Source organism: Monomorium pharaonis, chromosome 3 (assembly GCF_013373865.1).
Source record: "Monomorium pharaonis isolate MP-MQ-018 chromosome 3, ASM1337386v2, whole genome shotgun sequence".
NCBI classification, from domain to species: Eukaryota; Metazoa; Arthropoda; class Insecta; order Hymenoptera; family Formicidae; genus Monomorium; species Monomorium pharaonis.
Genome location: NC_050469.1, coordinates 26,060,999 through 26,075,549, shown reverse-complemented (window position 1 = coordinate 26,075,549; position 14,551 = coordinate 26,060,999). Strand labels below are relative to the sequence as shown.

General features: G+C 36.8%; 2 protein-coding genes across 3 annotated transcripts in view; one reads left to right on the top strand and one right to left on the bottom strand.

Annotated features, from left to right (window-relative positions):
- The window catches only part of LOC105839484, a 33,881-nt gene that overhangs the window by 12,073 nt on the left and 7,257 nt on the right, over positions 1 to 14,551 (top strand). Inside the window, exon 1 of one of the 2 annotated variants that reach the window (XM_036283683.1) lies at positions 10,847 to 10,933. The exons of the other annotated variant lie outside the window; for it this stretch is intronic. The gene's annotated coding sequence lies outside the window, so the exon portion shown is untranslated. Of the gene's footprint in view, positions 1 to 10,846; positions 10,934 to 14,551 lie in introns of those variants that run through there. 2 annotated transcript variants of the gene reach the window in all.
- On the bottom strand, positions 5,807 to 11,561 carry LOC105839485. Its single transcript, XM_012685824.3, has 4 exons — positions 9,976 to 11,561; positions 8,981 to 9,085; positions 8,718 to 8,915; positions 5,807 to 8,616 (listed from the first exon to the last, which is right to left on the bottom strand). Exons 1-4 carry the CDS (start codon positions 10,914 to 10,916, stop codon positions 8,529 to 8,531), a joined length of 1,332 nt encoding a protein of 443 aa, XP_012541278.1. The 5' UTR covers positions 10,917 to 11,561; the 3' UTR covers positions 5,807 to 8,528.

The following is a 14,551-nucleotide window of genomic DNA, read 5'->3' as shown; positions in this document are numbered from 1 at the left end:
AGCAGTAGTTTTATTGCATTTTCATACACATTTCGTCGTACCATTGTTCCGCCATACGTGGTCTCTCTACCTTGTGCAAGCAAAGATTTTAATTATCGGGCACAGATCTTTATCAACGGGATTCCGGAGACGCGCGAAAACTTCGGCGGCAGCCGGTTTAATTTTCAAGTTCACGAACGAGGGGCCGGTTCGGGACGAACCGGAAGAGACGTTCTTCGTGAGAGGCCGGCAGCGAGTTCAGAGACCCGCCAGTGAAAGTCGATCGGTTAAATGACAACGACGACGACGATGCACACCTGTGTAACGTCCTATTCTGGCCGCGGGCCGCAAGTATCACGTGTTCCTCCGCTGATGAAATCTCTTTGATCTCTTTTGCTTTTAATCGATAGTCGATTCTTCTTGTCCACACACTTGAAGGATCTTCGGAATAATGCGTATACATATCGAAATATTATTAATGTTTTATTATCGCTGTGTGTTATTTATTTTTGTTATTTCTTTAAACGATTTTTTTCAATATAAATTATGTAACATATAGTTTTAATAATTACGAATGAATTACATTCGGCTTGTAATGTAGAACTATTAAAATTAAATTTTAAAATTATTTGCATTTAATAAATATGTGTTATAATGATACGTTGAAATATACGTACAGTTATTTCGAAATAATACGGGACAAAGTAATCTCTGTAGAATTAAGAAATATAAAGGTATAAATATTTCAAAGAATTTACTTTCACTTTTTTAGAGATTCTGGGCAAGTAATAGCGAGAAGAAACAGCAAAATATTTTATCTGCCATTTGTATACATTTAATTTTGTACTAAATTATTCATAACTATGTTACTTTTAAAAATTAATTAGTACACGAGAACAATAACTCGTTATTTGTTAGCACTTGTCATTTGTTTCATGTTTATGATTGTTCTACTATTAAAAAAATATATATACATATATATGTATATGTACATACAATATAATTATGATATAACATAATCAATCAAAAATTTTTATTATTTTTTATTGCATTATTCTCTCTCTTTCTCTCTCACTGATATGAGTATTTACTATCATATTTTAATATTTCACACATTATGCAACAGAACAATAAATATAAAAAATTAAAAAAAATAAGAGATAAGAAAAACATTACTAAAAATAAAGATATTAATATCAGAAAAATCAAAAAAACAAGATAGATAAGACTGTAATTGAAAGATAAAAACAATTAGAATAAAGAAGACAGAAGATTAAAAAAGAATCATTAAAAATAATTTGTTTGATAAATAGATTCCTTACTAATTTCATTTAGTATAACTACACTGAGTTTTTCAAGATCTATCACACATACATAAATATATGGATTTAATATTAAGGTATTTCAACATTACAAAAATTGACAGATTTCCCAAAAGATTTAAACCTTTAAATTTCTTACGATGGTTTGAATACTGCCGCTTGAGTAATATGGATCAGTAGGTAAGTGTGGCCCATAGTAACGCATAAACGCGAGAGGAGAAAGAGAGAAATTGCAGTTCTCTTGAATACAGCACGTGACTAATACAGCGTATTATCGCAGTCGAATAAATTGCACGTGCATTAAATCCCTCTCCATCACCTACGGTCATGAGAACTTTTATTTCGTTTTTCTCCGGAAATCGTAATCGTGAGCACGTGATTTAGTGCGCATCAATATTGGCTTCTATGAAACACGTTTAAACAGACAGATATAGAAATAGATTTCAATATTAAAAATGAAGATTGGATAAAAAGATTTGTACACACATTTACTGATAATTGTTGTCAAAAACTATAAACTGTATCATGATGTGATTTATATGTTTGTTTCAGTGTCATTGTTTTATTGCCTCTTGGCAGGTGGAAAGTTCATCTTGATGTGAGCGAAGAGAGAGAAGTCTCGGTTGTGATCCATGTAGAGATCATGTAACGAGTTTCTCTTTTCAGTTCCGAAGGGTCAACATCCGGCTTTCGGCGTGCCTGTTATGGAAATCTAATATAAACAATTTGGAATACGAGACGACTGCCGGTTAATCCTTTTTCAAAAGCAAAGTGATCCGGGCGCGCCGATAAATTTCAATTTGTTTTCGCCCGGTGACTTGTAAATTAGACGTACCACTTTCGTTGTATCTTAAACGTCGATGGTCGGCGGGGATTGTTAATTGCCTTCTTTTAAAATCCAATTTCACACTTCATAAATGCTCATTCTGTCTTCGTAAAACTATTATCGAGTTAGCTCTGCAGCAGTAGATTACAATCTAACGGTACGAAGAAAAAGTAAGTGTATTCATTAAATTCAATCGTCTGTATATGTGTTTAATATCTTTTTATGTTTATCTATAAATTATTATTTTAATATCCTTTGTAGATTATCTTGCTTTTCGCTGTTTAATCAGACTATTTATCAGACAAATGATTATATTTGTAAAGAATTTTTATGTCTTATAAAATATCTTATAAAAATTTGACTAGAATACTCTTTTAACATTTAGGGATGTTATTATACAATTATAATATATAAAAAGTTCTTTTTATTTTTTGTATATATCCGTATTTAAGGCAGAAGCTGCAGAAGGTTAATAAAAATGATAATTATAATAATTAAAATAATAATTAATATGTAAAAAGATTTAAGTTTAATAATTAATACCAATAAAGTTTGTATTACAAGTTTTTAATAAGAGATTACATAATAACTAATTATTAAAAAGTTTTTTTGTGTTTTTGGTCATTATAAGTAATGATTTTATAAAGCGATGGAGAAGTAATTACAAAAAGCAATTATTTAGTTAAAATAATAATAAAATTATATTATTAAATGCATCCGCTATAAAAAGTTATTTATTAGCTTTAACATAGTTAATAAATTAATCGGCAGGTTTACAGCTCATTAATTAATAAAAAATCTCCTAGTCGTTAAAACGCTTGACTATCTAAAAACTTGCACAAGATCTCTATAAATTATATCCTTCGTCTTTAAAAAAAAAACTGGACATTTGCAGATTATATGACCTTAACAGTAAAACGTGGGACTCTTTTTAATCCTGGATTTTAGAACGCAACACAAGTATTCTGAAGAAACTTGAAATCGCGAAACATCTCTTCGGCATTCATTTCTTTGCTGATCGGATCGCCAACCGGATCATACGGATCGCGCGCGCGTACAAATGTTTCCTTAATTCCTATCTTGTTCTCGACTTTCAAGAGGAGCTCCCGCGTCCTCGGGGTATCAAGCTGCGCCCGCCATCAGCAAGATCATTCGGTATTGTGAACACGTTGTATGTATGTATCCTACGCGTATGGTACGATGCAGAAAGGCCTTCACGACGTTTTCCAATATTGTTCGGCACACTCGTTTTCCTTGACATACCTCGAGGATGAGCCCACGCATCATTGTCACAAGCGTCCTACACTTACTACGACAAAAATTTATAATACAATCAATAGTACTTTCATTTACAATTATAAATAAATACTATGCGTCACTAAAATCCTGGTAATTATAATAAATTGTGCATTAATCACAAGATGGAATTTTCAATTTTACATTTAATGAATAAATTTTTTTTCTTAAACGTTTGTTTTAATGGTAACTTTATTACATCTAAAAAATTAGATAAAATACATGTTTATATGTTTATAATATTTTTTAAAATAATAAAATGATAAAAATTTTTACAATCTATACAAATACGTTTTAGCTAATTGTCAGTTTCTATAACAATAAATTCTATTACATCTCAGCTTTTTACCAGTCTCTAAACAACAAAGAGAAATTGTTACAAAGAGAAATTTTTCTTAAAATTTATAGTGTAATATCTTCTTCATATAAAAAAATCGTATTGATCTAATAGTTTGTAAGAAGAATTTAGTCGAATATCGCGAGAATTATGGCGGCAATCCTTAATGCATGATCATCCGTGGAAATAAGCTCGCCATCCGCATATATTATCCGCGATATGCGCTTTCACAATGCGAGCCGCATCACTTCCGCCGCGCCGCGCGCCACGGTGAAACTTACTGATATTAAAAGGAGCCTTGCATCGTGCGGTTTAACGCAACGAGGAAGACGGGAGCCGCTCGTGATAAACGACGATGGCTCGCATGTCGCGATGGTGTGTAATCGTATGTGATATTTATCTTCTATCTGGCAATGTCGGGCTAGGTTCAAGTGTAAAATCGTAGAAAGCTGAGCGTGCCATGGCAGGATACTCCACAAAATTTATATAACGATGTCAGTTAATATTCCATACTTTATACAAAGTTTCTCTCTTATTAAAAGCGAAACTGAGACTGATTATGGTGTTATTTAATGCTGAAAATATCGAGAGATGAGATTCCAACGAAGTTGAGTTCGCGCGGCGTGCAAGCACGAGAAAACACATAATTTGTTTCCCTTATATTGACAAAAAAATGTCGAAGTACTGAGAACCAAATATGTCTTGTAACGTTTTCTTTGATATTTATTTATCATAAAAAAAATTTATTTGCGAAAACGAAATATACATTTCTATAAAATAGAACTCATTTTTTTTAATTAATTGATTAAATTAATTGATGGGCAAAATAAAAAATTTATTTCTAGCAAATAAATTATTTATTTTTACACACGTTGGATATGTTATCTCTTTAAATGAGATATATTTTATAAAATATCTATATACAGAAATATATTTTCCAATACTTCGACATTCTTTTTTCAGCGCAAATATATTTTAAATTGGATCTTTTAAAATTCTTCAAATTTCCCTTTGATCCATTTTGATTGAATTTTTCTCTATGTGAGGAAACAAAGTTAGAATTCAATAAAAGTAATGCTCCTTTTTTGTTATACTGATCTTCTGGTACACACTATGAGGGACGCGGCTTGTACGCGATATGTGTTAAGTGTGACAGATTATTTTCGCATAATGTGGCCGAGATCGCCATCCCGACAATTATTCGCTCGCCGACTGTACGATTTAATTGTTTGTGAGCGATCTCTCCACAAAGAGAGAGAGAGAGAGAGAGAAAGAGAGAAAGACGTGTCTTTGCCCGTCGCGTTATCCGAGCTAGATCGCGAGTAGAAATAGCGTGAAATTGTCGCGCTAACATCGCCGAGTGAAAACGGATCATGTGTTTTAAATGAATCGCGTTTAAATGCGTATTATTAGACGATCAAAGGCGGTTTAAAAAAGGCGTCCGGGATCCGCCGGGAAAAAAAAAACTTACTTTGCATTTTCATCGTGATGGAGATCGATCGGCGATATTTCTCTAATCTCCTCTAATCAACGGACCTCGCGGTGCGGATTAGAGAGAACTATTCAGATCGTGAGAAGAAACGGTGAAAGTTTTTTTTTTTACGCACGATGCCGTTAAAAGGAGGGCTCCCTTTTTACGCGGATGCGGAGGAAAAACCGAGGCGAGCGCTTATTTATTCGCGTCCGTTTTCCAGAACGCGAACATAATCGTCTCCTCTCATTGTGTCTTGTTCGAGGGGGGGGGGGGCATCACGCGGGGACGCGACGCCCCTTTGGCACAATTTCCTCGATGACGTGAAAGGAAAGGTGTCGAAGAGGCGGAAATCTCGGAACGTTTCGGACGTTTGTCGCGAAGGCGGCGGAAACGCGCGCGCGCTCTTCCGTTTTACGAGCGATCTCGTTGCTCAACTATGCTTGAAACGACGACTCGCTCTTTGAAGTAGAGAGAATCCGGCGCAAAAAGTGGCTCACTTTCGATACCGAGGTGGTGTTCGAGGAGGAGTGCGGTATCCTCGCGTATTGTATTTCATTTTTTTTTTTTTTTTATTCAAGCGAGATTCGTAGATTTATTGAGGGGGAAGGATCGCTGCTCCTGATCACCCTTGAGACATTCGAGTTTCGTTCAAAACCAAACAACGCGAGAAATGCTAATGTCGAAGAAGAAACGTTATATTTCGGGAGAGTTCGTTTGGTAGAGAAAATTTTCAGCCGAGGACAAGATGACAAATGGTCCGGTGGAAGAACGGATTCTACCATCAAGGATAATAGCATGTAGCGCGCAAATGGTCGTTCAAACGAGTTTAATTTGCCGCAGCAATATATAAGTCGATAAAAACGAAAATTTAGGTGTCTGTTTTCTATTCTTCCTTTGTGCATAAATGTATTTTAATACGCAAAAAATGTGTATGTCATAAAGAATTATATTCCAATAGCAAATTTTGCATCTATAAGTGGTTTCTCTCTAAATCCGAAAAGATGTGATGCTCGCGCCAATTTCGCTTAATTGCACGTGAAATAAATCCATAGAGTATCACATATAGATGCGGATACGCGAGAAAATAGATCTTTAGGAGCGCAACGCTGAGATAATTCGTTTCTTTCTCCTCTTTGCCGTAAGAGTGTCCTCGAGGGTCCTCGTGGCGTTCAAAGGATTCATTCAGCGGAATGAATCGTTAATCGATTTGACGCCGAACAGGTTGGCTGATTATCGCCGTCTCGATGCTTTCTTGCATTCCTAAAGTGAAAATGGTGAAGCGCGTTGATTTGTCCGCGACGACCCGAAATTCGAAGCCTATTCCGGCATTCGTCTTTTACTGTACACGCTCGTCCCTCTTAATTGCCAATTATCCTCTTTATCGATATACTTATCGCATCTTTGACATCTCGAACGTACTTTCGCCGCGAAATGATGTATCGACGTGAAATAAAACGTTTCATTATTTACTCCGAACTGACGTTTTCGGTGCCGCTACGAGTACCGCGCGCGTCACGTGTATAATAAAGTGGTACGAGGATCATTAATTAAATAGCAGAGCCTAAGTGACAGGAGTAATCGAATAATAACGATGATTATGCACTTGACAGTTCCGGGTGGGCGACCACAAAAAAAAAAGAAAGAAAGACATTCCAAATACGTACTGTCATGTGGATACCGTTCAAGAAACTGTAATACGTTCTATATGTTATATAATATTTTGCGTGATTAAAAGTCACAATGTGATTTTATATTGCGTTTCCTGCGATAAACTGAATTGTACATATTTACTTGTCGCAGGCACGTTAAATGAATTCTTTTTTTTTTTATTAAATATAGATTGAAGTAATAATTTCAGTGTTCTATTTCTAACGTATTATTTTCCCAGATTCTTTGGCTAATTCGGTGTCATTTCTTTCCTTAGTGAAAATGTCGAGAGAGATCGTCATTTATTGCGACTTTCTAGTTATTAGCATTACACATCTTTATATCTAAGTCCTAAATTAACGTTCTTCTGTTTTAAATTACAGTACACTTAAAATTGAGTTGAAGGATGCGATTGTTTCGTTCTCTCTCCCGAGGTTTATTTTACCGGGAAGCTCTTACCAATCGATTTGTTCTTTAAGTCATTTCTTTCTTTTGTTATGTATCAATTATTTGGCAATAATAGATATCACGTATTTGTTTAGGAAAAATTGATTGCGATTTTCGACAAAAGAAATCCATTCGTTAAAAAATATTGCGTTACAAATCAGACACACACACACACATTTGGTATAACACAAGAGACATAAGATGTATAATACAATTTTTCATAAAACACATTAATAAAACACATTCAGGAAACGTAAATATCGAACGCTAATGAATGGCAGGCGCGCGTTATTACGTTAAGCCATTACAAATTATCCATTTTAACCTGTTTCTCTCGCCGGCAGCTTGTTAATTAAAAATTTGCGGTGTACCTCCTTGCTGCTCCGGCCGCTTGTAATTATTGTCAGCGGTAATGTACGGCCTGGTGTGTGGGATAATTGGTCAGCCCCTATTCGTCGTCCGAAAGTCCGCTGCATCCGTAAATTCTTGGGCAGCGGACTGGCCATAGAATAACGCCGACCTACTTTTATACCCTGCGACTACTTTCACTTGCGAGGACGAGGTCGGCACGGATGCACGGGCGGAACGAATTTCCGAATAACATATACCTCCTTGCTCACCTCGGCATTTCGTTCCTCCAGCCCGCTGTTCGTTCTTCCTTCATTTGTTATTTTTATGAAAACTTTCGCGTCCCGAGCGTGTAAAGATCATTTGTATACATATATGTAAAAGTAAGATTTATTAATCGTTGCGCGACACAAACGATCAGAAAAAAAATTATTTTTATATATTGACGGTATCATGCGTTTTTATTAAGAATCGCTAAACTACAAGCTGCCTTATGTATGATTAAAGCTGAATGCTATCGTGAAAATAAATGAGACGTTTTTCATAACGTAAATTAATAATGTAACTAATAATATCGATATTATTTATACGTTAATCTCTCTTAATACAATTATATATAAATATAGTATTATATATAATTGAACACATCTTATATGGATAGAGTTATTACATGTATGTAAATCGATAATATTATATGTGGTTTAATATAACGTTTCCTCGATTTTTATACTTTCGCTGTTCCACGGCAAAAAGCCGTGAAATTTGCATAATGTGCGAACATTAACACCATAAATCAACGGACACGGCGGAGAGATCGCGTGTATGCTGATTCTCAGGCTTCCTAGGCAGTCATTAACAACTGATCATCGTACAGTCTTTTTTCCTGACTGCGCTGAACACATCATGGAGACCGTTTTTTTTAGCAACATCGTTCGGAGTTCTGTCGATACAAAAACACAATGCGTATTTTTATTTTAATTATCACAAACATTCCACGGTCGGCATATATAAAGATAAAAACATGTCTGAAGTTTTGATTACCTGGTAGCCAAGTTCCATAACATATTCTGGAAGATATTGGACTGTGGTTCACCGCCGGCCAAGATCAATTCGCAGACTGATCGATCCTCGCAAACGGTCAATTGATCATCGAGTATGCGTGTCTGCTTGTGTTCGACCGGCAGATCGGCAAGCCGGAACTTCGAGAGAACGATGTTCGGCTGACTAATAGGTCTCGTCCTTAATTAAAAATATAAACGGATGTTAAAGGCGAGAAAAGCTAAGCAAAACGTAAGGGGACTTACGTTGTGTTGTCGATCCGTATGACAGTGGGCTTTAACGTCGCAATTAACAGACCCAGCGGCAGAATAGTACCAATCAGATGAATAATCTTCTTCCAAGGGAATGGTCTGCGAATGATATACTTCGATTTTATATTTGAAATAAGAGTGACGTTTTTAAGTAAATAATAAAAAGATGATTTCATTTAATTATTTCAATAAATTGAATTATAAAGTCATAATGACTCAAAATATTTAATGCAAATTAGATCAGACAACTAGGAATTAAAATATAATCAGAAATAATGTAATTAAAAACACATGTGTAATGTTATTTTGACACGTATATAATGTATACTACACTACCTTTTGCTCGAGGGAATGTAAATTAAAGTAATCATATAATGTATACTACACTATCTTTTGCTCGAGGAAATATAAATTAAAGTAATCATACTAAAATGCGAAATAATGATCATAATATAAATTCAGTTGAAGAAAGTTTTTATTTATTGCCTTACGCAGATTTAATAGATATTAAATAATGTTCCCTGCATTTCTCTCTCTCTCTCTCTCTCTCTCTCTCTCTCTCTCTCTCTCTCTCTCTCTCTCTCTCTCTCTCTCTCTCCTCTCTCTCTCTCTCTCTCTCTCTCTCTCTCTCTCTCTCCCTTTCTCCCTTTCTTTCTCTCTCTCCCTCTCTTTCTCTTTCTCTCTCTTAACATGCATACACACATCGTAAAACAAATATGCAATTTAAAAAATTGTAATATCTTAATTAAACCCGAAGAAATATTTATATGATTGGCCGCGTTTACATAACGCAATTAACATACAAATGTTAAACTATATATTGAGGAGCAGAGAAAAGTTAATATCCCTAGAGATCGACACGGATAAGTTTAGCGTTAAAAATAACATTAAAAGTAAGGTTTAACATTATCTTCTCTCATGGCTGTTTTTTTTTTTTTTTTTTTTTTTTTTTTAGAGCAAAAATATCAATGTCACATTTATGAGCTTACCTCCTTGCTCGCGGATAAACCATAGTCGAATGTGGGTCCTCCATATACTGTACATCTTGGTATTCGCCAGTCGGTTGATAAAACGGATAGGGAAACTTCCGCTTTCTCGTGTAAGTTGACTGGTGTTGCTGAAGTACCATGACACCGTTATTCTCCGGCTTCTTCAACATCTCGATCGCAGCCTCCTGCAACGTCGGCTGATAAGCATTTTGATGCTGATCACCGTAATAACTGACGACGTACGGTGACCTCGAGGCATCGTAGTAAATACCGGTCGACCGATAATCGGTCGTCGTTTTCCCGAACATGTCCTGCACCTCCGGCTTCTCGGCGCTCGGAAAGAGCGTCTGATCGACGAACACGTGCCCGACGGTACCTTCCTCGTACTGAGATCTCGAACTATCCGTAACGGCCTGCCGATCATCGAAGGGCTGACGGATGTTCGTCGTTGACGCCACGTTGTCGTCCTGAAATTTAATTCTGCTCGATCGCGTCGCCTCATCTACCAGACTAGAGGAGATACCCTGATATCCGTTCTGAACGATACTCTGAAACCGATCTCGTTGCGTGTCCAGGTGAACGTTGTTGTCGAACCTCATGTGTTGCAGGTTGTTGAAAGGGCTCGATCGAACGGCCGGTTCCTCGATCTCACCCAAATGCCGGCTGGGCTTAAAGACATCGGAATCGTTTCGAGGGTGGGTCTCAATGACAACGGTCGATGATTTTGACTCTCGGTCACTGGCGGTGACCGGTTCTAACAACGAGGCGGGCGTCGTTGTTTCATGAACGGAGTATTGAGCCGATTTCGGGGAAGTCTTCTCGAGGAAGGTGACTTTTGTTTCGCGTATCTCTTCAAACGCTTCGAGGGTCGCGAGCGCAAGGCCGACGATCGAGAGACGAAGCAGAAGGAAGCGACACATGGCGATCTTATGCAACCACATGTTTCCCGTGCGATTAGGTAAGCAATCAGTGCGAATGATGTCTGTGCGTCTGCGATGACGAGCGGGTGCGGAGAACAGTTATTTCCATTGCGTGATGTCCCGCGTACTAAGGCATTTGGCACGACGTGCTGCGACTTTAACTCGTGAAAAGGCACGATGTGCAAAGATGGGCGTATTCTAAAAAGCGTGAACGTGGGAACGATTTCTTAATCACTGCCATGGTTGTCGTCCGTACCCCAATTGTTGCTAACAAAGTGAGCGCTGCGACGCGACGTTTAGTTCAAGCAACCGCAGTCAAGTGGTACCAAGTGGTGCATCATGGCGTAAATGCATGGCACGTCGCAACGAAGCAAAATTATATGGTCGAAAGTAATTTCTCATAAAACTGAAATATTAGTAACGATATTAATCATGAGAGAGAAAGTAATCAATTCATTGTCCATCTGCTTTCTAATTCTTATCTTCGAGATTATTTTTTCTTTTCTAATGTAACTGAACTTTTGTAACACGGTGAGTTTATTGTAATTGTACAAGATATGAATAAAAAGTTTGCGAATTTTCACATTACCCAGACAGCACACAATATTTATGCTATTTATTAATAAATATTTAATATTATTTACTTTTTAAAAATATATACATATTTTTTATATATACGAAGGAATAAAATCTTTATTTAATATAATATTAAAATGTAGATTAAATATTTAAAATAAAACAAATGAATATTTTATAAATATTAGAAATAAAATCTTTATTTAATATAATATTAAAATGTAGAATAAATATTTAAAATAAAACAAATGAATATTTTATAAATATTAGAAATATTGTCTGAGTAATGTTGCAGAGGAAAAGCAGCTTGCAAATAAGCTTGAATTATATATCGAAGAAATTGGACGTTTCCACTTTTCTGCGTTTATTTCGTACGATTTCGTGAAAAAAAAAACTCCGGAGAAATTCAGCAACATACAGTGGAATGGAAACGAGCGAAACATACCAGACTGCTAAATTGCATAAGTAAGATACGAGACGTTACTTGCTCTAGCAGCGCTCGCGAAACACGGGTATAATGAGCGGAAGGGGTGAAAAGACTTTCTAAGCCAAGTTTTATCGCCGAGCGGTGAGAGTCTGACCCTGTTTCATGGCGAGGTCATTCCGATATGTTCTATATGCTCCGTGATGATCTTAGAGTTTCCATGTTCCACAAAAAAGTAATAACTATTTACACAAGCTACTTTACATTTCTTTCAACACTCATGTCTTTACTTTTTGTACATTTTAACTTTACATTTGTATTGTAAAAAAGAATTTGCCCTGATATTTTATTGAATTATCGACGCGATTTGTCAAAGATAGAAAATGTACGATTAAAGTCAAACAAAGAAGATAGTTCATGAAATAAAGACGAAGTTAATAAATAGATTCTTTATAACTTTTCAATAGACATCTATATTATAATTCGTATACAAAACTAATTTAATTTGAAATACATATTGAAGGAATTATCTTATACAAATTATCTGATACCAATCTACATAAGCGCATTCCGTGAAACAATCTCTCATTCCGTAGATTTCCAACATCTAGGCTAAATTTCGCACTACCCTTTTCACCTTCCACTTCGTCTCATATCGTTCTCGTCATCGCGACTCTCCCTCTGATACGGCTGATAATGAAAGTAGAGACATTTGCGGTACTCGCGGACCATTCTACCCTTTCTTCGGCATCGTCATAGTCGTTTTCGCGGTTCGGTGTCTAAGCCGACCCAATTCCGGTTTTGAGTAGGCCAGCTGACCGCGTCGTAACCGGAATCGGAAGTAAAAGAAAAATCCGTTCACGCCTCCGTTAATCCCAAAAACATGCCATTTCGTTTTTGTTGTGCGAGAGAAAGAAGAATCCAATTTATGTAATTATTCCTAATTCCGTAACATCGCAAAGATCAACCTATTACTATCCATCGAACAGCAAGTTGGACAAACCCATCGCTTTTGATTATTAAAAAAAAAATTGTTGCTGTCCAACTCGAACTTAACGTTCCGTGTTTACATAAAGACTTTCTCGATCGGACGATAATAAACTTCAGAGAGCAAGTAATGTGCGACGTGGAGATTGTAAAAATGCAAGGTGACGCAATGTGGACACGTCTGTCGATTTTGTTTGGCACGACACGTAATGTGATACACATGCGCGGAATACAGCGGAAATCGGTGGCAGAGCAATAGCTGCTCCGACAGAGACGAGAAAAGAAATCGTTCGTTTCTGGGTCGGCGCCAGGCAAAAAAATCCTAGATCGGTGAAAATCTGGCGGAAGAATCGGAAGCTGCTCGTAAAACGGAAACTGTTAAGACGCGTTTCACTCGCGGGAATCACCATCGGCGACGTGAGGCGGGAAGGTACGGGCGAAGGTGGAAAAAAAAAAGGGAACGACGGAGGTTTCTGGGCCGCGAAAGCGCAAAAATCGGTAAACGGCCGATTCTACGATTTGTTCGCCGATCCGATTCCGTCTGCTGTACACGTCGAAGAAGGCCAAATCGGTGATTTGCCGAGCATGAAAATCAACGACGGCCTTCTTTGTCCTTTACGCCGGTGCCATACCGCGTGCCAGTGTGTCCTTAATTGTACGGCTATACAGTCAGAAATACCATTTCCCTGTATGATCACGATATGCATATGTATTTATGTTAAATTCACACAAATTTATAATATTTAAAGTAAGTGAGTATAATAATATATATAATATTAAATAAATAGTTCTTTTTTTTTCTTAATACAGTAACATTTATTTATGTTAAAAGATTATTATGTTAGAATTATTAAACTGCAATAATTCTAAGAAAAGTCTTGTGAATTTATACATATATTTTACTAGAGAAAAAGAAAAAAAGAGAGATAGATAGATAAAGCGTTTATTGCAGTTCTAGGACACGTCATAACATAAGAAAATAACAAGTAAAAGTAAAAGAAAAACGATGACAAAACTAAAAATTAATATATGAAATGTAAAAGAAGAGGAAAAGATATAAAATAAATAAAAATAATACAGAATAATTATAATACGAAGTGAAGAAGATTTAAAAAATGCAAAGATATTTTATTAAATATATTAAATTCTGGATATCAATAATGATTTTTAATTATATAGATGTGTGTTTCTACAATAAGCAGAAAATAGATAGCCGTCAAAAGAAGTAGCCGCGTGTTCCTTCGAGATAAATCCAGAATTCCTCTGTAAGACGTTCGTGTCTTACACCACTATCGTAGGAATCGGCGGAACGAGGCAAGAAATCGGTCTCGAGGGGATTTGTGATTCCTGACAAATGCGCGATCTCTCTGAGGCGCAGCCGAAACTTCTCCGTTGCTGCGCCGCGCGGCTTAGAAGAGAGAGCAAACTCGCACACGGCGTCGTCCCAATGCCGTCGGAAACGTGAGCTCTGCCGCGCTTAAACGGTGAAAGTAGAGATTTGACAAAAGGTAAAACTCGCGTGAAAATGACACTCTGTCGCACAGAGCCGCGCGGCTAACAGAAGCGGACGCAGCCCCGCCGTCGTCGTCGTCGTCGTCGTCGTCGTCGTCGTCGTCGTCGTCGTCGTCGTCGTCGTCGTCGTCGCCCGTCATGTCGTCATCCCGATTGT